This window comes from Semicossyphus pulcher, unplaced genomic scaffold (genome assembly GCF_022749685.1).
Source record: "Semicossyphus pulcher isolate SPU_LCO1_2020_fin unplaced genomic scaffold, fSemPul1.0.p SCAF_15, whole genome shotgun sequence".
Taxonomy (NCBI): Eukaryota; Metazoa; Chordata; class Actinopteri; order Labriformes; family Labridae; genus Semicossyphus; species Semicossyphus pulcher.
In genome coordinates this window covers 16,806,159-16,827,703 of record NW_027211659.1, presented here as the reverse complement: position 1 = coordinate 16,827,703, position 21,545 = coordinate 16,806,159, and the positions used below count along the sequence as shown (strand labels likewise).

The 21,545-nt window shown below is 40.8% G+C and overlaps 2 protein-coding genes across 2 annotated transcripts; both read left to right on the top strand.

The window, feature by feature from the left end:
• The first annotated feature begins 276 nt into the window (after positions 1-276).
• Positions 277-14,345, top strand: heg1 (heart development protein with EGF-like domains 1). The gene is made up of 15 exons (XM_069663709.1): positions 277-695; positions 6,641-6,755; positions 7,008-7,871; positions 7,977-8,461; positions 9,941-10,054; positions 10,191-10,313; positions 10,435-10,538; positions 10,649-10,704; positions 11,018-11,178; positions 11,671-11,805; positions 12,158-12,200; positions 12,289-12,326; positions 12,461-12,548; positions 12,753-12,930; positions 13,084-14,345. Exons 1-15 carry the CDS (start codon positions 422-424, stop codon positions 13,225-13,227), a joined length of 2,922 nt encoding a protein of 973 aa, XP_069519810.1. The 5' UTR covers positions 277-421; the 3' UTR covers positions 13,228-14,345.
• A 3,768-nt stretch (positions 14,346-18,113) lies between these two features.
• On the top strand, positions 18,114-20,343 carry tas2r201.1 (taste receptor, type 2, member 201, tandem duplicate 1). The gene is made up of 2 exons (XM_069663460.1): positions 18,114-18,499; positions 19,404-20,343. Exons 1-2 carry the CDS (start codon positions 18,114-18,116, stop codon positions 20,341-20,343), a joined length of 1,326 nt encoding a protein of 441 aa, XP_069519561.1.
• The last annotated feature ends 1,202 nt before the right edge of the window (positions 20,344-21,545 follow it).

The following is a 21,545-nucleotide window of genomic DNA, read 5'->3' as shown; positions in this document are numbered from 1 at the left end:
TAGGAGTGAAGTGACGCGTGATGTTAGTTAAATTCCCTCAGAAGCGTCAGTCTCCACTTGTTTAACGGCAAGACTTCCGACAACACCTGAAGGCACCAGGCCGCCACTGGGTTAAATCACAGGACAGAGGGAAAACCACCGCGCGCACGTGAATGTGTGCGCGTGTATGTGTGGGTGCAGGAGGAGGAGCCCGGGCTGTGATAACAGGCTGCTGCCTCGGCTCTGCATCTCTGTTATCTTCCGTTCCCCGCCGTCCGAGCAGCGGACCTCCTTCCTCCGGACCTCTACCAGGATTTACTTAATTCTTGTGAAACTTCACTATAAGCTGAAGTGCTCCTCTCATGGTGTCCCCGGGAGAGTCCCCGGCCTCTACTCGACTTTACGGAAACTATCGGCGACCGTTTTGGGGGTCTTGGAAATCATGGAAACGTGGTTTTTGAATCACGTCCTCGGTTTGTCCCTGTCGGTCTTCCTGCTGGGTCTACCGGGGGCCCTCGGGACAGGGACCCCCAGTAACAACAACACAGATCCGGTAACGGCAGGATTGTATATTTCAGCAGCCACCGATGAACTAAGTAACGTGGAAAACAATGCAACTTCAACTATATACTCCAGCGAGAGTTTATCACCATCACAGAGGAACATCCTGCTCACACACGCTGCTGAGACACACACTGCTGCTGCTGGAAACTTCGGTAAGAACACTGTCAGTGAGGCCTGTAAGAGCAAGTGCAACTTTTCAGACAGGTTTACCCCCAATATACCACATGAGAATTACATGAACCTGCTGGAGGATAAAATAGAACCCCTACATAGAAGCTCATTTGTGATAACAAATGCAGATAAGCTAACATTTGGTGTAGGATAGCATTGATAACGTAATTAAAACTTTATTTGTTTAAAAAGTCATGTTAAATGAAATGTGAAAAATGTAACTGGATATCCCCTACATTTCTAATGTTGCTATGGCACACATTGCATGCCAAATTAAATTGAACTGATATGAATCTTATAGGCTACAAAGTGTCATGAAATAAGTGCATTGCTCTTTTGATTTGTTTGCTTCAATTGCTTTCATTATAGGTTAGATGTATCAGTTGTTTTTTAATTTCTAGATTGACTTGAATTTCAAAAGTTGCACCATCATAGTAAAAAAAAAAAAAATCCTAGCACAGCAACACAAGCCTCAGTTTAAATATTCAAATTGATTTATTTGTTTAATCAAGGATTTGACAAAGTTTTTTATATTCATGTTTTGAAAATGAAATAAATGATTAAGTCAATAAATGAAACGTAAGTCGATTCGACGAAAATTGTTTTAGTCCTTCTTTAGTATTAAATGTGTTTTTAAGACTTGTACTCTATTCTCCAATCTGTGCTTCTGATATAGAGAAGATAAAACCACCATTAGACACTTAATATAAGATATTTCCCACCTCTTCAAACTGACAATGAATAAAGAAGGACAGTAATAAAATGTTACCTTGGTCCATCAATGTGGCTCTGCTCCTGTAATCAGAGTCATGTTTTTGCCAAGTAGGTTTTCAGAAAGAAAAACCTTCATACATTGGTGCATAACAGTAACAAACAATAAAAAAAGATGAAAGCATGTACAAAATAGGTACCATGTCAATGTTATGTAAAAGGAAGTGCAGCACGAATGTATGCAGCAATGTGCAAAAGCTGCCTGAAGCATCTTGCCCTTTTGACACCTTTGCTAGTTTCCTGTTAGCAATAAAGCTGTGGTGTAGCTGTTGCCACAGTAAAGTCTGTGATCTCAGGCACAAACAGATGTATATAAGGTATAAGGGTATTTACCCCATACCAATTGATCATACATCTGCATGGCAAAGACAGCAGTGATAGTAAAAGTATCCCAAGTAAGGCATGTAGGACAGTAGAGTCTACTGATGACCTCAGTCCATATAGAAACACTCTGCTTTTTGTTTCACGAAACATAAACATATCATAAAACAGAATGCAAATAGAAAGAAGCAGACATATAAGAGAGTGATTGTGAACCTGCAGCCTGTATTCCTAAACCATTGTGTTATATGCTCAAAGCAGTTTAATATAACACAGCAGGAGAATCTTTTTTTGGAGAGCCAGCAGTGATACCAGTTCATCCCTTAAATAGAGGGTTTCAGCTCAGTGCTGCTGCTGTGCTGGAAGCAAAATACTATTCTGGCCCGGCTGGCTTAACTTAAACCCCATCCAGAGGTCATGAAAGGGAGATTTAGGTTCTGAGGGTAAGGTTTTAGAAAATAATTTTAGGAATATCAGGATGCGTAATGCAAACAGGGGCAAGCGAGATACCAAAAAAGGTTCCATAAAGACACCCAGTAACAGCCTGGTCCTTTACCTTTCATTCAGAGAGCTGGAGCTTTAGTACAGACAGACATTTAAATCTATACGCAATCCCACTGTTCTGTGTAAAAGCCAAACACAAAGTCACAGGTTACAACTCCAATATAGGCTACTTCTTGTGCAACTGCATTGGAACTTTATTTTAGTTTATTACAAACTGTACTACTACTTAAGCTACAGTTTACCTGATAGCCTTCTTACACCTTAAACAACCTTAAAAACATCTCTCTCTGATGCTGTACTTCATTTGTTTAAATTATATTCATATTATATATATTTATTAAAGGAGCCTATGACATATGCGGCGGCTGTGGCTTAGTGGTAGAGTCGGTCATCTTCGATCCCTGACTGCTACAGTCACATGTCGAAGTGTCCTTTGGCAAGACACTGAACCCCAAATCGCTCCCTAAGACACAGCCATCGGGTATGAATGCATAGACCCTGATTGGCACTTAGGTCATTGCCATCAGTGTGTGAATGTGAGTGTGAATGGGTGGATGTGACATGTAGTGTAAGACTAGAAAAGCGCTATATAAGTACAGTCCATTTACCATTTACATATGATTGTATCACTGATTTCAACATTTAAAGTGAAACAGATATAACTGCATTTTACACTTGAAACATACACAAAAAGCGGCTCCTGTCCTGAGAGCTGCTTTATTCTTTCACATGTGTAATAGTGTTCTCTGTGAGAACTTAAAGCTACTGCAAGTTTTTCACTGGTTATGAAACCACTGAAATTAATACTGATGCCTCTGTATGACAAACTAAACCAAACAAGACCATCAGGAATAATACTGACTATTGCTATATGGTCATTTTTATTCCCGTTGCCACCGGGTCGGTATACCAGATGAGGCGATTTATAGAGTGCGGGCCAAAAGTGCCTTTGTTTACAATTTCTACGGAAATGATCCACTGTGAGTGTTACATTAGACAGATAAAAGACAGCAGGAGGAATTGTTTTGTTTAAGAATTCTTCTTATGCGTGTACAGGACACGATCAGCAAATAGATCAGACGTTCCGCTTTGTCAACAGGGGCTGCCAAGATCAACACAAACACAAAGTTCCTCAAAGTAGCTCAAAGCTATGATGGGGTTTTTTTTTTCAGTCACGCTTGATTCATTCAGACTGGGAGTAGTCCATTTCAATTCCGCAGGAACAATGTGAGGGCCGAATTATTTGCTAAAAGGCATTGAGTAATTTCCCCTGAAGAATGATTGAGTATTATTCACGCTCAGTCGGATTTCACCCAGACTCCCCTCCCTGTCCTGAACCGGGTCATAAGGTCAGAATTTGGTGACAAACCCACAACCTGAGTGTGGATCTCAAACAAAGCCCAACATGTGGTCACTGAGTCCACAGCAACAAATGACCTACAATAATTAAAAATGAATCATTCCATTCACAATCCTGCTTCGATATAGCATTGTCATTGCTCATTAATATGCTAAACACACTGCACATGCCTAAATTAATATGCAAGCCACAGAGTTTACACTAAGTCACACTTACAACTGTGTTAACTATTTGGAGCTGAGAGATAAACAGCAAAGAATCTGGGAGTGTCCGCCACTTGTTGCCAACACCACGTTCCAGTCTGAGTTTTGTTGCCCGGACTGGATCCAGAGAGAGAAAATGTAATAATGAGAGAGACACATGCAGAGGAAGTGAAAGTGAAAAATAGAGTCCAATGGCTCAGTTCTCTCTACAGACTCCCAGTGGGCCGGCTGTTCTGAATATGAACTCTCCCCTCCGCTGGTTTTTGGATGGTGGCTGCTGCTCGCTGTCTGCTGTCTGTCAGGATGCTGTCCAGCTCCGACGCTCATCCTCAGAGTGCTGTTGTTCCAGTCCTTTGCTTCAGGAGACAGGCCAGATAATGGGATGTCAGACAGCTCAGAATAAGGCTGAGAGAGATCGCACACACACACACAGTTTTCCCCCCCTTATTTACACGTATCATACGATATGATTCAAATCAAGCCCATAAAATGTCCACTAGTTATTTAAAGCTACTATGCGGAACTTTCTGTATGTGTTCATTTTAGCGACCCCTATGGACAAAGCCGTACCTCTTATCTCTTTGCTGATTTTGTCCTGTACATGCTTAAGTGGTGGTTTTTAACAAAAAATCTCATCCTGCTTTCTTTAACAGTCATGTGTTACTTACTTTAAATATTTGCCCTGGAAAATGTAATCAAAGGCAGCGTGCAGTTAATCGCTTGGTCTGACACCTATCCCCCGCCAGCAGCTTCAGGCATCAAACATAACTATATAGAAATAATCAATGTTGTCGCACATGGTCTGGTTTACTTTTGTAGGTTATAAAGAGTAATCAGAATTAATTTCAGTTGAGAAAAACTCCTCACAGGAGCTTTAAAGTTGCACTTATCAATATCTTAATGTAAACAATGGATCACATGCATTATTGTAAATGTGAAAAAGGTCTCTCATGATGAACCTACAGAGAATTATCACACTTTGAAGTTTCGGTCAGGTTTTTGGTGCATTTAAGTGTCTTTCTCTCTATGTGGTGTTTTTCATGTGCTACAAGGGCTCAGTGGTAGAGTCGGTCGTCTTTCAATCGAAGGTTGGAGGTTCGATCCCCACCTCCCTCAGTCTACATGTCGAAGTGTCCTTGGGCAAGACACTGAGCCCCAAATTGCTCCCGGTGGCATAGCCAACGGGTATGAATGTGATATCTGATTGACAGTTGGGCACTTTCCGTAGCAGCCTCTGCTATCAGTGTATGAATGTGTGAGTGAATGGGTGAATGTGACATGTAGTGTAAAAGCAGCTTTGAGTGGTCGCAAAGACTAGAAAAGCGCTATATAAGTACAGTCCATTTAAGTAGTACATAGTGGGCGGGGACTATGCAGATTGGGTCCTTTATTTTTACAAGGTAATTTATTTTTTTATTTAGTTTGTTTGGCATAGAGATTTGTCTCACCACTCTCTTAGCTGTATTTAGCAAAAAAATGATGAATAAATCCACTCTACAATACAAGCAAAGCAATAAACAGTAGTGAAACAAAGTTAGCAGCTAGCTAGTGAATGTGATTCAGATCCTGGAGCCAGGAGATCAAAGCAGACAAAAATAGACTGATATTAATTATGTAAAAAGCAGGGGTGCAAATCCAAGTTTCATCACGATATCTGCTAAAATCACAAAGTCTGCCATGATATGATTTTGTTTTAAATCATTTCAGTGGCCAGTTATCAATAAAAGATGAAAATCAGCTAAAACTAAACTTCTTAATCTTCTTAACTAAGTCTTCTTATTGTTTAAATAAAAAAAAAGTATACACTTATGTAAGTATAAGACAGTGCATCTTAAAGAGTACGATATAGGTAATTTTTTCCATTTGAATTTTCCCCTTTGAATCAATGTACTGATTGATCCCTGTCAATATACTGATCCATATTGAGTACACGTACAGTTAAAAGATGATAATATATCCATGTTAACAGCTTGCTCCTCTGCTAAGGGGCCACAAAACAAGGTATGCAGCTTTAAAGTAATGATTTGATAAAAAGATGTAGAATTTGTCTTTATAATTTCTTGGGCATTCCGGAGAACTTGTTGTCAAAGAAACATACCATGCATTTGAAATGCCTCTAGGTTGATCCCAGCGGGTGACCTCTGTTTGCCTGTCACTCCGTTGCTCGCTATGCGTGGCTCTTGTGTATTTCTATTGTGAAATGTCGATGGCAAACTGCAAAAAAAAAAAAAAGTATCGAAAACAACTATCTCTATTCAATAACAACATTCTTTTGTGACACTTTAATGACCTGACTACAATTTTAAGCCAGGCTAAAAAAGATCTCCACAGCCACTGAACACGAAAACACGCCCACATCCACAGTGACAGTTTACTGCCAGGGCCTTGTGCTCGCTCAGCGTTAGGAAGGAAACGACTGATTCCCAACGGAGACAGTCACCACCACATTTAGGACCTCAAGCCTTTGTTAGAGTAGACGAGCCCGGCTGCCAATTGTTCTCCACCCAAAATCATTCCGTCTGCAACACTACAACAGTGATTCTGACTGCACCCCCCCCTTGCTGGAGAGGTCTGATACAGCCTGGTGAGCACCCTCTGGTGGCCACAGCTGGAAGTGAACTACAACACGTGCAGCTTGTTTATTTAAAGTAGAACAAACTGAGAAAATTGGAGACAAAAAACATTCCAGATCATTGTTGTTGAGAGGGTGAACTGTCTGAGAAAATCACACCTGATGCTTATAATATTCCTTTTTGTCCTTCCTCAGACACTGAGCAGACGCAGACCTTCACAGACACCAGCAGTCGTTCACTGGAGCCCACCAGTCCGTCTACTGAGCCTCTCACCTCCTCCCTTGTTGTAGCCACCACTGAGGCCAGCAGCAGCAGCAGCAGCAGCATCAGCAGCAGCAGCAGCATCAGTAGCAGCAGCAGCAGCAGCAGCAGCAGCAGCATCAGCAGCAGCAGCAGCAGCAGCAGTAGCAGCAGCAGCAGCAGCAGCAGCATCAGCAGCAGCAGCAGCAGCAGCAGCAGCAGCAGCAGCAGCAGCAGCAGTAGCAGCATCAGCAGCAGCATCAGTAGCAGCAGCAGCAGCAGCAGCAGCAGCAGCAGCATCAGCAGCAGCAGCAGCAGCATCAGCAGCAGCAGCAGTAGGGATTGGACGGACTTCACTAACACACACCAGGTGCCAGACGCCTCCCCTGCTGTGTCCTCGGAGGAGGCGAGAACCTGGATGTCGACAGAGGAGGCCAGACTGCCCCGGGACAGCCCAGACACCACCCTCCGACTAGGAGACGCAACCTCCGTCCACACTGACAGCACCTACACTTCCACCACCAGCCGAGCTGGGGAGAGGACCCTGCTATCTGTCACATCCTCATCCAGCAACAGCACCTCCTCTTTCTTTACAGAGGAGTCTCATCAGCCTGCCTCCACACGGGGAATTTCTGCTAAGACTGAGGACTACACCCACAATGGCGCCTCCACCGGGACTGACAGCGGAGACACAACAGACCAGCACATGACCAGCTCCTTCAGGGGGATGTCTTCAGAGACTGGGGGGCCCAGAGGAATCCAAAGACAACCTAATGCCACCGAGAATCAGCAGAACTCCACATCAGAGGACACCTCCGACTCAACACCACCACTCAGAGTGACAGAACCGAGCACTGACCAATCAGAAGTGTCCTTTTCCTCCACTCCTCCTCTCACCTCACCTGCAGAAGGTCTCACTAACATCTCAGGGACAGACCAGGGGACAGGTTCTAGTCTCCGAACCTTCACTGAGTCCTCCACTGGAGCTCACAGCTCCAGCACGCAGAACCAGGAGGGCACTGAAGGGGTTTCATCCCAGACTGGGGAGGAAAGCGTGAGCTGGGGTCTGACCACAGCGCCCACTACAGTCAGAGGCTGTACATTTGAACAGGACGACTCTCTGACAGAAACAATGCTGGTTACAGAGGCCTTCCTCACCGAGACGCCTGTCACTGTTACAGAGAGGTATGCACAGGCAAAGAAATAAAACAAAAGGCTTCATCTTTTTGCTTTAGAATTATATCATTACTTTGAAATATGTCTAATTACATTTCATTTCCTCTTTAACAGATCCCAAATGACGGAGGAAGACACATTCAAAGCCACTGCCTCCTCCACCACCACTCCCACCCCTCCTCCACCTGCAACCTCATCCTTCAGGTTCATAAGCACCACCAGCAGCTCTACTTCAGAGTCACCCACCGAGGCTACTGTGCCCTACACTACACCCCCCACCACAGTTTCCACTCTGGCACCCTCCACCTCTGCAGTTCACCCGACTCACCGCTTGTCACCCAGCCACACCCAGGGGCCCTCAACTGGAATGGCTAACCCCACAAACGCCCCCACCCTGCAGGCAGAGACGAGCACGGCCACTCTGGGAGTCACCACAGCTCATAGACAGCACATCACCACCGCCTACACCCAAAGCACCCCAACAAAGAGTACAGAGGCTGTGCAGACTACAGGGAGGCGGACAGGCAGTCGAGCTACAGAGCCTGTGGTGACAACTATAACCACTGGCTTCAGCACCACAAAGGCTGCACTGCTACCAAGTTAGTAGTTAACTCTTTCTTCAGCATCACAGCAAGATTTGGTCATGATACTCTCTTTTCTATCTGATACCTACTTTACTGACTTTATCTAACAAATTTAAAAACACATCAGTTTTAGCATGCAAGTTCAAATGTCATCTTTAAAAGATGTACCCAACCTGGTTTTTAGGACAAGTAAAAGCTTGAACTGCATACAACTATAGCAGATAATTGCTTACAAGTGCTACTTTTGTGTCCAAAACCCAACACATTATTAAAATACAATAATACAGTCCAAAACTTCGGCAGCAAAAACTCAGATATTCCTGTCTTATTATTGAAAGAAAAATCCTTTTGCTAAGCTTATTATATTATTATTATTATTATTATTATTATTATTATTATGAGGTAGACAGTTTTCAAGGATAACTCAAAAATGATAAGGAATAAGGAAGGATTCAATATTTAGGACTACCAACTTCAAAAATGCATTACTCATCATAGAAATTAACTAGGAAATTTAGGCAGATTTAAAGGGGGGTATTATGCTAATTTCAAGCTGATACATGTGGAGTAGCTTAGCATAATTTACAGTTAAAAACTAAATCCTAATTTTTTTTTCACACTGGTGCTTTGTGCAGGCCCTCATACAGCCTCTGCCTGAAAGGACTCAGTCAGCTCTGTCCCTTTAAGAAACCCCACCCCTACAAGCCTGCTTTCTTCTGATTGGCCAGCTCTCAGAAGCCTTCTGAGGCGTCACAAGGTGCATGTAGAAAAAAACAGTGTGAAGCCTGGCGTTCACAGCAGCCAGCAGACTGAGCTGAGAAGCCTGGGGATTACTCCAACATACTTTTACCTACAGATTTGATGCGATATCAACGTTTAGTATGGACATCCAACACTGTAACATTATATATATGTCTTAAAATGTCAAACAGCATAATACCCCCTTTTTAAGCTTTTGAGCCCAACCTTTAAACTGAAAGCTCAAATTCTGGTTTCCATTTATTGACACTTTCAATTACTTAACTTCAGAGTTCAATGGATGGGATAACAGATAGCAATAATCCTATAATCAATACCTAAAGTCAATAGGTATTCATATATTTCTAAAAAATCTATGTCTTAACTTTCCTCATAGTTCTGTTTTTTATTTTTTAAGCTTTTCAAATGTTAATAGAGTTACATCCAATGCAGATTTGTTTTTCCAAATGACCACAGATCTGTACTCTCCAGTCTGAAAAGGGTGCTTAATTATAGATTATGCACTTTTTGGAAATTCCTTAGTGGTGCAATTTAAGAATGACTTTGATTTTACTGAATACAATAGACTACTGAAATTAGGTCAGGAGGGAAAATGTGCATTCACTCATATACATTATGTGACTGATAAAACCACTGTGTGTGCCAATTTGATTACTCTGTTTGTTTTAAACTTTTTAAGGGTTTAGTTGTTTTTTATTCTTTGGTAAAATGCCTGATTTCTTCTCTACACTCCAGGAAACCCCTGTGTGTCAAACCCTTGCATGAACGGAGGGATGTGTGTGAGCTATAAAGGGCATCAATTCACCTGCCACTGTCAGCAGGAGTGGACAGGACCCACCTGCAACCAGGGTGAACCTCTCTAGCAACACTGTCAACATGCAGCCACTTTAAAGGCTGTGTTTAAATATAGTGTAACATTTCCCTGCAATGGTCTGAGTTAACATGGATTCAGTGATTTTAAAGCTGCATGTACTCATGTGTCCAGATATGGATGAGTGTAAAAGGGACCCCTGTCCTGTTGGATCCAGATGTGTGAACACGCGAGGTTCCTTCAGCTGTGAATGTCCGCTCGGCTTCGACCTGGAGGACGGACGCACCTGCACCAGAGGTACAAACCTGTCTGAAACATTATAGCTGTACAGTTATTTAATCACAGTGGTGTATATTATTTCTCTAGTCTACATATTTTTCCAATTTGATTCACCAACATTATTTTCTATCCTCCTTAGCAAAGACATTTCTGGGAACTTTCAGTGTAAACAGACTGCCACTTGACCCTGCTGTTTTCACGAGTTCCACCTTGCATGAGATCCAGAGAGAGATTATTCAGCTGGTGAGAGGACGTGCACGTAACTTCATATTCTCTGCTCATTTCTGAGAAAATCCCTGTCAGTCTTATGTGCTTTATATCTGATTGACACTCTCTTCATATCTTGTCCTCAGCTCAATGCTTCATTATCAGTCCTCCGAGGTTACACCCGCTCAACACTGAGTACGAAGTAAGTTCTTGCCAACACACAATTTAGTTTCTGTTATTATCCTGTACTATGAGGTTATGTTTTTAAAATCAGAAAAGGAAAAAGTGTTTAAATTCATATTTATACCCTTGACTCAGCAATTACTTGACCTTCATGAGATGAAATCTAAAATTTTGCTTGTTTGACATGAGAAAAATAGACCCTACTACTAAAATGTTCCATGAATTTTAGAGAAAATTTGACAAAAAAACTGGTTTAACTTTCAGGATTGCAATATTTTTGGACATTTTGTCAGTGAAGACCTCTGTACTGACCTCCGATCTCTTCCCCGCAGAGGCGAGGACGGGGTTCGTATCTCAGCTGTCAACATGTTTTCCATTTCCACCGAAGTGACGAGTGCTGAGGTCTACAACAGCATCCAGATGTTTCTCAGCAACTGCAGCTCCTCTTTGACCCACTGCCACATGGTCCTGCACCACCAGCTCACTTATAACGGTAAATAGAGCCAGACATTCAGGATGTTTATTGTTGCATATTTCAACCAAATTTATGTTTTAAACACTTTCGTTGTTTTTGAAGGCAGGCTCCTAAATAATAGCTCCTAATAGCTGTAATTATGTAACCAGCCACTAGAGGGCGCAATTTAGTCGTAAATAGCTCCTACAGTTTACATTGCATCACTACTTCCTCATCCAGCGGCCTTATTTCACAAACTTATGATACAGATGTAATGATCCTACATTAACAATTCAATACTTATAAAAACAGCAAAACACAATTTACACCATAATAGACCAGTATGAGCTCACATGAGTTGTTACTGTTGTACAATTTTATATATGATGTTTATGTGGACCTACATTATAGCTCAATACATTCTGCCCTCTTCTTGAGATGAGACCTGAATACTTGATATGCTTTACTAATGTTGTCCAAGATTCCTGTGTTGTTGTAGTAATGACTAACTTTGTCCACACTGTGTTCCAGTGGAAAGTCTGTGTGTGGCCCAGAAGACTCAGTGTGATACGGAGCGCTCCACCTGCACAGACAACAGTGGCACAGCTTCCTGCCAGTGCCTTCAAGGATACTACAAACATAACCCTGAAGACCTGTCCTGCTTAGGTAAAGGAACACCTGTTAAGTATTTAGAAAAACCAAGAAAGCTTTTATTTTGAAAACACCAAATTAACTGCACTATTGCACTATTTCATACTTTATACTGCACCATTTCATACTGCTAAATGTTGCTGCTATTACCCATACGTGTCACTTTAGATTGTCACTTATGTCACCAGTTGTATATATCTCTTATTTAATGTAATTTAAGTTAACTTTAATCTATTCCTATTTCTATTTGTACTTGCCTTCTTGCTATTTGCTTCTTGCTTGCTTGCTGTTGCAACAACCGAATTTCCCTCTGGGGATCAATAAAGTACTATCTTATCTTATCTTATCTTAAAACCTGTCATTTCAGAATGTGGGGATGGCTACAAGCTGGAAAATGGCACCTGTGTTCCGTAAGTATAACCTCACTCTGTATGAATCTAGTTACAATGTAAGATTCAAGAACACATTCTCACTGCTGATTCTGTTTCTCCTCCTCAGGTGCATGTTTGGATTTGGAGGATTCAATTGTGGAAATTGTAAGTGGCTTTAAAAATTCCCTAAATAAAACATGTTCAGTTCAAGTGTTAAATTAAGCGTCACATTTTCTTTTGTGATCTTTTTATGCTTTTTATACATTTTTTTTATAAGCTGTTGTGTGACCTCTTTGCAGTTTACAAGCTGATAGCAGTCGTGGTGTCGCCCGCAGGCGGTGGTCTGCTCCTCATCCTCGTAATCGCTCTTATTGTCACCTGTTGCAGGTGAGACTGATGTTATTGTTGATGCTAGCGCAGTATTATCTGCCTAGCTCTACTGTTTTTTCAAAGTCATGATTTATAAAACAAGGGATCCTAGACTATAAAACAAATCTATTATTCTGTTTGCAAATATGTAAAGTCATCACTCCAAAATTTTTGCTGAATTGTGGCAGATCTTTCACTTTTAAATGATGTTTTATCCCCAAGGAGAGACAAGAATGACATCAACAAGATCATCTTTAAGAGTGGAGACCTGCAGATGTCCCCGTATGCAGACTTCCCCAAAAATAACCGCATATCCATGGAGTGGGGGAGGGAGACCATAGAGATGCAGGAGAACGGCAGCACCAAGAACCTCCTGCAGATGACTGACATTTACTACTCTGTAAGTAGACATCGAATGCAGCTTTATTTTTTCTTCCAAACCTCCCTTTGTCTTAATTTTTCACACTTAGTTATGTTTTGTGAGTTTTTTCAATACAACTGATAATCAAAGAAAATTAAATATGTTTTCTGATTCCTGTGCTCTCTCCCTCAGCCTGCGCTGCGTAACTCAGACCTGGAGAGAAACGGCCTTTACCCCTTCACTGGCCTGCCAGGTTCTCGCCACTCATGCATATACCCCGCCCAGTGGAACCCCTCCTTCATCAGTGATGATTCACGAAGAAGAGACTACTTCTAACTGCCCCACCTTCAACACGCACACAAAGAAGTGATGTGTCATGATGGTTTTCTGTCACCATGAAAATGCTAATATGTGAGCCCCACTGTTTTTCGAGAGCCCATTTGAAACATCTACATACATGGTTGCGCACTATGTAAATATGTGTGTGTTTGTGTCTGCACGTTGCAAAAGTGCACATTTTTGCAAGTGAAATGTTTCCTCAGAGTGTGACCACTTCAGCGTTTTTGCATGTTGTAGCTCATTTACTTCCCTCACACATTACGAGCTGCTGTGGTGTTAAAGACTGTTTAATGTGTTTTTCTGCCTGCCAGCCACTCGCTGATTCTCATTTACTTCTATGTGTGAGGAAAAACAATTTGCAGATGCTTGTAATGTGCCTGCGGTAGTTGATCCATGACAGTTGAAATCATATCGGCTGTTATGTAATGCAGATTTGCTTGAAAAATCTGCACTGCACATTTATAAATTAGACAGATATGATGCTCACTGTGTTTGCTCAGTGTGCCCACATTAATGAAGTGCCAGGATGTGGGAAAAACACATTTAAATGAATATAAAACAGCAGTATATGTGTTGTGTAACAAATTCAACATGCAAAAACACTGACACGGTCCTTTAAGTTCAGAGCTATAAATGTGTGCGTGCCACTGCTGTGATTTAAAAACATAAAATGTAGATGGAACAAGACAATAACAGACCACTGAGTAATGCACAAAATACTGTTTTATGCCAATAGAAGCTGAGGAAGGACTTGCCAACGTTTTATTTATTCCCTGTATGTCTGAGTGGTCGACATGTAGCATAAAGGACATCTCATAGATACACAATGACAGACTGTAGATTCACAAACCTGTGGCTTTAAGTGTGTGTGAGAGAGAGGAAGTGTGTGTGTTTAAACTTTTAGTGTATGCAAGGTGTGTGTATATGTGTGTGTGGAGTAATTGTCTTTATACCAGAAGGATCATAACTGTCAATGAATGTAAAGATGTATCATAATTAGTTTGCCTATTCTTACATGGAGTATTATTTTTATGTGACTATTTTCTTCTTTGTGTTTATATGATCTATCATTCTGGCGTTTTAGTCAGATGCGCTTATTTAAATAAAGACATTGCACAGAATATTTTCACTGACTTTATTATTTTTTTGCTTGAATTTTTATCTTTTTTAGTTCTTAAAACAAACTAAAATGTATTTCAGCACTGGTTTTCATCAGTGGATGGAGTTTGTTTAGTTCTCTTGAAACTTACTTTTCATCCACAGTATGAAATGGGGACAACACTCACAAGATGATTTGCAAAAACAAACACCTGATTTGTACAAAAACAAATGTCGTTTACATGTACTCTGGTCCATTGAAGTTGGTTTCCTGTAGTGTCATGTATAGACAATGACTATGCATCATTTAGCTCACCACTTCATTTGAATACTTACACAACCTAATACAAATGTGCTCCAGGTGTAATGGAAAAAAATGCCTTACAGAAAACATTAATGTTTGTCTAAACTTTGTATTCTTAGATTTACACTGTTCAGCCATAAAATTATGATCACTGACAGGTCCAGTGAATAACATTGATTATCTTGCGACAATGGCCCCTATCAGGGGATGGGACATGTGAGGCAGCTAGTGAACTCTAGTCCTTGAAGTTTATGTGTTGGAAGCAGGAAAAGTGGGCAAGCTTAAGTGTCTGAGCGAGTTTGACAGGGGCCAAATTGTGATGGTTGGACGACTGGGTCAGAGAATCTCCAAAACTGCAGCTCTTATGGGGTTCCCGGGCTGCAGTGGTCAGGACCTACCAAAAGTGGTCCAAGGAAGGAAAACCAGTGAACCAGCATCAGAGTCATGGCTCATAGAGTGTGTGGGGAGTGAAGGCTGGATCGTGTGGTCCAATCCAACAGAAGAGCTACTGAAGCTCAAACTGCTAAAAAAGTGAATCCTGGTTCTTGATAGAAAGGTGTCAGAACACACAGTGCATCACAGTTTGTTGTGTATGTGTATGTGTATGTCAGGGTGTCCATGCTGACCCCTGTCCACCACAGAAAGTGCCCACAATGGGCTTGAGAGCATCAGAACTGAACCAGGGAGCAATGCAAGAAGGTGCCCTGGTCTGATGAATCATGTGGATGGTCGAGTGCCATTGTTGCAGACCACGGACACTCCATCATGGAAACGGTATTCAGTAAAAGCAGTGGCCTCTTTCAGCAGGATAATGCGCCCTGCCACACAGCAAAAATGGTTCAGGAATGGTTTGAGGAACACGACAACAAGGACTTGGCCTCCAAATTCCCCAGATCTCAATCCAATGGAGCATCTGTGGGATATGCTGGACAAACAACGCCATTCCATGCAGGCCAAACTTGAATCTAAGGGGTTGGGAACAGCTGCATTTTAAGTAGAAAACAGGTCGATGTTTTTCTTGGGTTCGTATGTCAGAATAAAATCAGAGAGAAAACCATGATAAGACAACAAAGTCGGATTGATGAAATAATCCAGAATTTCTGTTTGGATCTGGTTCTTTTTTCTCTCTCTGGCCTTTAAAGCTTTAAACGCAGCAAAGGCCTTTTGACGGAGGATGTCTTGACATGTCGCAGTAGGAGGAGCACTAAAGATTAACGACTACTGGAATCAATTTAGCTGCTTTAGTATAAGGGTCCTGGTGGTGTGCATGCTGGCTCACTGTAGCACTGTCATGGCTTACTGCGCCACCTGAAGAGAGCAGAGGCAGCCACCATTAATGTTATTAGTAACCTGTGCATTCTTAAAATTCAAAATGTCTGCCGTGAAAATGTCAAATGCGACTTTTGTCGACTTTTTTTTGCGTCTGCATGAAATTCTAGTAACATGGTGATTAATTCCTCTGCTTGTGTTTACTTAAAAATATAAGGAGTAAGACACACAAATTTTGACCTGAATACATGATTGTTTCACCAGGTAGATCATCGTTAAACAGAGCTTCCCCATACAATTATCAAAGTGGTTCTAACTGGACATTAGGCAATTAGCTCAGCTGAGCATAAAGGCTGAAAATAGCTCGTCTTTAGTACTCGCCAAAGTTAAAAAATCTATTTAGTTTCATCTCTAAAGCTTAACATGTTTACAATGTCAGTTTGTGGATTTTGCAGGGAGTTACATGATGGAAATATTTTTTGGGAAGCTAACTAGCGCTATGACTTTCCAGTGTGCAATCTAGAGTCATACTGACAGTGAGGCGGCCTGGACAGAGGCAGAGTCAGTACCCAGTTAAGGATTTGGCACATTAAATGTCAAGAGATTATTTAAAAAGAACAAATACACCCACCATTATTAGATGCTGTATATTATATACTCTTGGTATGTCTTTGTGAACATAGCCAAGCTAGCTTTTTTCCCCCTGCTTCCACTTTCTATGTTAATCAAAGCCAATCAAACCCCCTAGCTCAAGCTCCATACTTAACACACAGACAAGAGAATCTACAGTGTTATCTACAGTGGCTGAAAAGGGCAAACACTGCAACAGCCCAGAAACGAGATGCAGCAGAAAGACCAAGAAAATAAATGCAAGAGAAAATTGCAACATATCTATTCATCACAAAGGAAGTGGTCCAGGTCTGCAGAAGGCACTTTTTAATTTTTTTTACAGCAAAACTCATTTACACAGAATCTTTGCACCACCAGGAGGACAAGTTTTCGGGTCTGCGAGATGATTGGTGGCTGGGTGGGATCAAACACAGATCCTGAGACCAACAAGGTCAGTTTGAGGTCAGGGATAATCAGTTAATTTAATCAGAGATAGAGATCAATAAATTATAAATTGTATTTGCAGCACGTTTCCTGTGTTGTATTTGTTTTAAACTTTTATGAATTTGCAGCCTGTTTCTCCGAAGGCAAATCTTTTGGGCTGTTGCAGCTCATTTGCCCTTGTCGGCCTCCATAGTTAAGTTAATCTCATCAAACTCTTTGTTGAGCAATTTCACCATTTCAATGGACATTAGGACATCAAAGCTCTCTTAATTGTAACAATACACTGTCTACATTATGTTCCACAAACCACAACCAAAACAGCAACCAAATGTTGCACGTCTATCTTAAATGTGATTCACATGAAACAAATGACTAACATAACACTGACTGCACTGCTGTGGTTTTGCACGAATCTCAGTGACATACGCTACATTTATTTATTTACTTTTACATAATGTGCATGCCAGTTCTGGCCCATCAATGTCTTTTTTCTGATTTTCTATTAGGTCTCTCACAAAGCAAGGCTCAAAAGATCTGAGCATACACACGGACGCACAACTTCCTCTGATTCTTTGACTTTTCTAAACCACCAATGGCTCAATTAATTTGTATTAGTGTGATGGCTTCTTTAATGATCAATTATCCTCTCATCTTTTTGAACTTCTCTGCAAACATCTTCTATGCATATTGCCTGATCTTCCCACCGCACAACGGACAAAGACTCAAGCAGCCTCTGAAGATACTACTGGGAGTGTTTGTCTGCTGCTCAATCTTTTATTGTGTCTCTTTGACCATACTCTATATTTTAATGAAATATGAAAGCTTCAAATTGCTTATGGGGTGGGTGATTGTGTTGTCCGACGTGCATAATAACATGACATGTTCGGTTTGGCTGATCTTCTTCTACTTCATCCAGATTGTCCCTTCACAGCGAGCTTCTTTGATCTGGATAAAGAGGAACATCAGGTCCGTCATTTACACGGCTTTGTTTTTTAGCTGGATGCTTTTTTTGGTCAGGAGTGCCATAAAAGTTGCTCATGAGATATCTGCAACCAAAGGATACAATAATACATTGACTGTTCACAATTATGAACTGAACACCCTAGGCCAAGCTTTTTTCTGCGTGATCAGGCTGTATATCTTTATCTGTATGTGTATCATGATGGTGTCAAGCTTTTCAACGGTGCGCTACCTGCATAGACACATAAGAAGTGTGGCGCAGGGTGGCAGCTGCTTTTCCACTAAAAAGATTAAACGTCAGATCAGAGTCACCATCACAGGTATCTCTCAAGCAGTGCTCTACTTAGTCTACGACGTCTATAATCTCTGGTCAACATTAACCAACATCTTCTCTCCAGACCTTACTATCAGTATTTGGATCTCCTTCACGGTCACCACGCTGTACATAACAGGCACCACGTTTAACTTGGGCGTCGGTCAGGCGGCATTCAGGCTACGGGTGCTCGGTATCTGGAAGAAGATCAAAGCAATGTTCGGTGCTGGCATGGTTACAAATGACGTGGAAATACACTCTGTAAACACCAGGTGAAATATTTTAATCCTAACTTTGATGTACAAGTATCATTGTGTTTTTTTGTGTCTGTGAAATGTAAATATAATTGATCTTTCTGGTCTATTGGGTTGTATTATGGCAAAACATGTCAGAAGAGGCACCAGGGACATGTACTGTGAGAATGACTGAAATCAAAAGAACCAGAAAGATTTTGTAATAATGAGTAAACACATTTACATTGAAGATTTTCTGGCTAAATATAAATAGAAGAGAAGTCAGATATGTTATATTGTGAAAATTGTTTGTGTAACTTCAGCATTAAGTGAGCACTCCAAGGATTTTACACATAAAGTTCAGTGTACTTGTCTTAGAATCCCGTGTTTTGGGAGTTTTACTCAAACTAGGGACATAAAAGCAGGAAGCCAATCTTGGCCTCTGCTGCTTTGATTCAGACCAATTATCTTTTAAATAAGTTTCCTGTCACTCCCCCAACTCTTTTAAAGTGCATTGTGATATTGTTGGAAGGGCCCCTTTAAGAAGTGTATTTTGTTGTCATATCAGAATAATCAAGATGGGAAAGAAATCATTACCTTGTTAGAACATAGTCATGACTGTATACCTTTTTCTGTGTGATTTGTATGGTTTATTTGCATACTCTGATTTGCATGTGATGCAAATAGCTGATATTTGCTACATTTACAGAGGAGTTGTCTGTAAAAACACTCTAAGGTGAAAAGACACGGAACGGGAAACAATCAGCAAAATGAAGGTGGATGAAAAGGGAGTTTCTGTGCAACATCCAGCAAGGTCTATCCGATTCAGACACTAAAATCAAGGACAATAAAACTACCAGAGCAAACATATTGATCTACAAGCTTTTAAAGTGCAAGGAGACCTACTTTTCAAATCTGTGTCTTCATCGGAGTCATAAACAAGGATGGACTATACAACTTGTGCCCTGATTAATATGCCTTTAGCTACTTTCAACATCATGGCTAATGTATTTTTTGTCTTCTGCATGGTCCGTCCGTTTCCCGGAGAAAGGATCAAGCAACCTCTGAAGTTTCTCCTTGGCATGTTGATTGTCTGTACAGTAACTTTCCTGATGTCAGCCATAGTGGTGTTCTTTGTACAAGTCACAGCTGAAAACGTGTATTTTTTACTTGCATCTTATGTTGTGTTTGCCTGGAGTTTGTCCACGAGTATGAACTCCTCTGTTTGGCTTAATTTCTTCTACTACACACAGATTGTCCCGGCGCAGACGGCCCTCTTCATCTGGATTAAGAAGAATATCAAACCTGTAATTTACTGCATTTGTATTGTTGAGAGAATTTACAGCTTTCTTGATGTTGGTGTTATGCTTCTGGACTATTTGACTATGGCAGATCTTATTTATGATGAGTTTAGCTACAATGTCACAATGAATCCTGACACGGTTTATATCCAAATGCCTTCATCTGAATTCATGTCAAATGTGTATGAAATTGCACTTCACATTGTGCAGATCCACTTCTTTTTCACTCTGTGTGTTATGTTGATGTCCAGTGGCTCTACTGTGGTCTACCTGTCCAAACACATGCGTCGTATGGTAGCAAGCGGACAATGCCTCTCCTGTCCTCGCTTCAGGAGTCAGGTGAGGGTCACTGTAACTGGCATCCTGCAGGGACTCCTGTACTTCTCCTGTTCTACATGGACTGTGTACAAGGTTTTATCTGAGCAATTTTCCAAGCAGTTACTCAGTCCATATACACATTTCACTGCCATCAACGTGTACATGACGGGCACCATGTTCAACCTCGCGGCAGGTCAGAGTGTGTATAGGAGGAGGGTAGAAGATATCTGGCTCAGAGCAGTTCGGTGCTGCAAAGTACCTTAAGGTCAGACCAGAAGACTTGGACACTTCTGAGGTGAACTGAGGATTCTTCTTATTAATCTACGTGGATTCAAATTGGAATATTGTTCTAGGAACTCTGACACAATAACTGCTTTAATGGTTTAAAGGTCAAACCTATGTTTTTGTATCTTGGTTGAAACCATAGACTGTATAAAAAGTAATTGGTCGAAACCAAGAAAACAGTGAAACAAACATTTCTTACAGATAGAAGCAATGGCAATTAGTTTAAGAAGAAATTTTACAACCTTTGTCAAATCTTTTTTTTTACAATGTTGGTCCTATTTAAACCTCAGATTTAAATGCAATGTAAATTTAGTGTATGTTATATTCAGCTAGATGCACACTAAAATGTATTTTATAACAAAACGTAGTTCTGTTGATTTATTCCTGCCATCCTGATTTTCTGAAACTGATAAATGAATCTTTTCCAGCCTCCTGTATATTTTTATTTTTTAATTGTGCTTATAAATGCTTAATAGGGGCTTAAAGGACAATGTTTCTAAAATGTATCCAGTTGCACAGGACAAAAATATTACTTCATCATGATTATTCTGGCAAATCCTCCAAATTACATTTACTTAAAGGGGGAAAATACAACAACTTCTTGTTAGTCGTTTTACCCTGTAATGTTTACTGGTGTCAAATGCTCTAAAGTGTAACGTTCAATGTCTGTGGGAACAATGCAGTGTAAGTCATTTAAAATGTTTAACTATCATTTATCATTTTTTTATTTGTTATATTTCTTAATTTCTTTGTTGCTTCTGCATATTAAATAAATCTAATAAGAAAATCTCCTCCATCAGTCTCCACTTATTGCTTTTACTGTCACATTTGGCAGCATTGTGCAGGAGCTGCTCAGACTCAGACACTAAACACTTTTTTTCTTATATTGACCGTTTAACCTCAAATGATACTGCTACTGTTTGAGTATTCACACACCATGTAGATGTTGACAATTTCCACTTACTTTATGTTATAGAAATATAAATTTCAGTTACTTAAATCATTGTGCTTGAAGAAATATAGACACTATCACAACGAATCAACTTCAATCCAGTAATGTCAGTATTACTTCGTATTTGAACAATCTGATTTGCATGACATGATTTGTTACATTGCACAGCGTTATACCATGTTAGTGGCATCTTTTCTAGTAGTTATTTAGATGCTTTTCTGGTGAAATA

Coding starts and splice junctions, on each gene's coding strand:
- heg1 (XM_069663709.1), top strand. CDS start 422: ATGGAAACGTGGTTTTTGAATCACGTCCTCGGTTTGTCCCTGTCGGTC. Junction 10,055..10,190: donor AGGACCCACCTGCAACCAGG/GTGAACCTCTCT, acceptor TCATGTGTCCAG/ATATGGATGAGTGTAAAAGG. Junction 12,327..12,460: donor AGGATTCAATTGTGGAAATT/GTAAGTGGCTTT, acceptor ACCTCTTTGCAG/TTTACAAGCTGATAGCAGTC.
- tas2r201.1 (XM_069663460.1), top strand. CDS start 18,114: ATGATGGTGTCAAGCTTTTCAACGGTGCGCTACCTGCATAGACACATA. Junction 18,500..19,403: donor ATACACTCTGTAAACACCAG/GTGAAATATTTT, acceptor GTCATAAACAAG/GATGGACTATACAACTTGTG.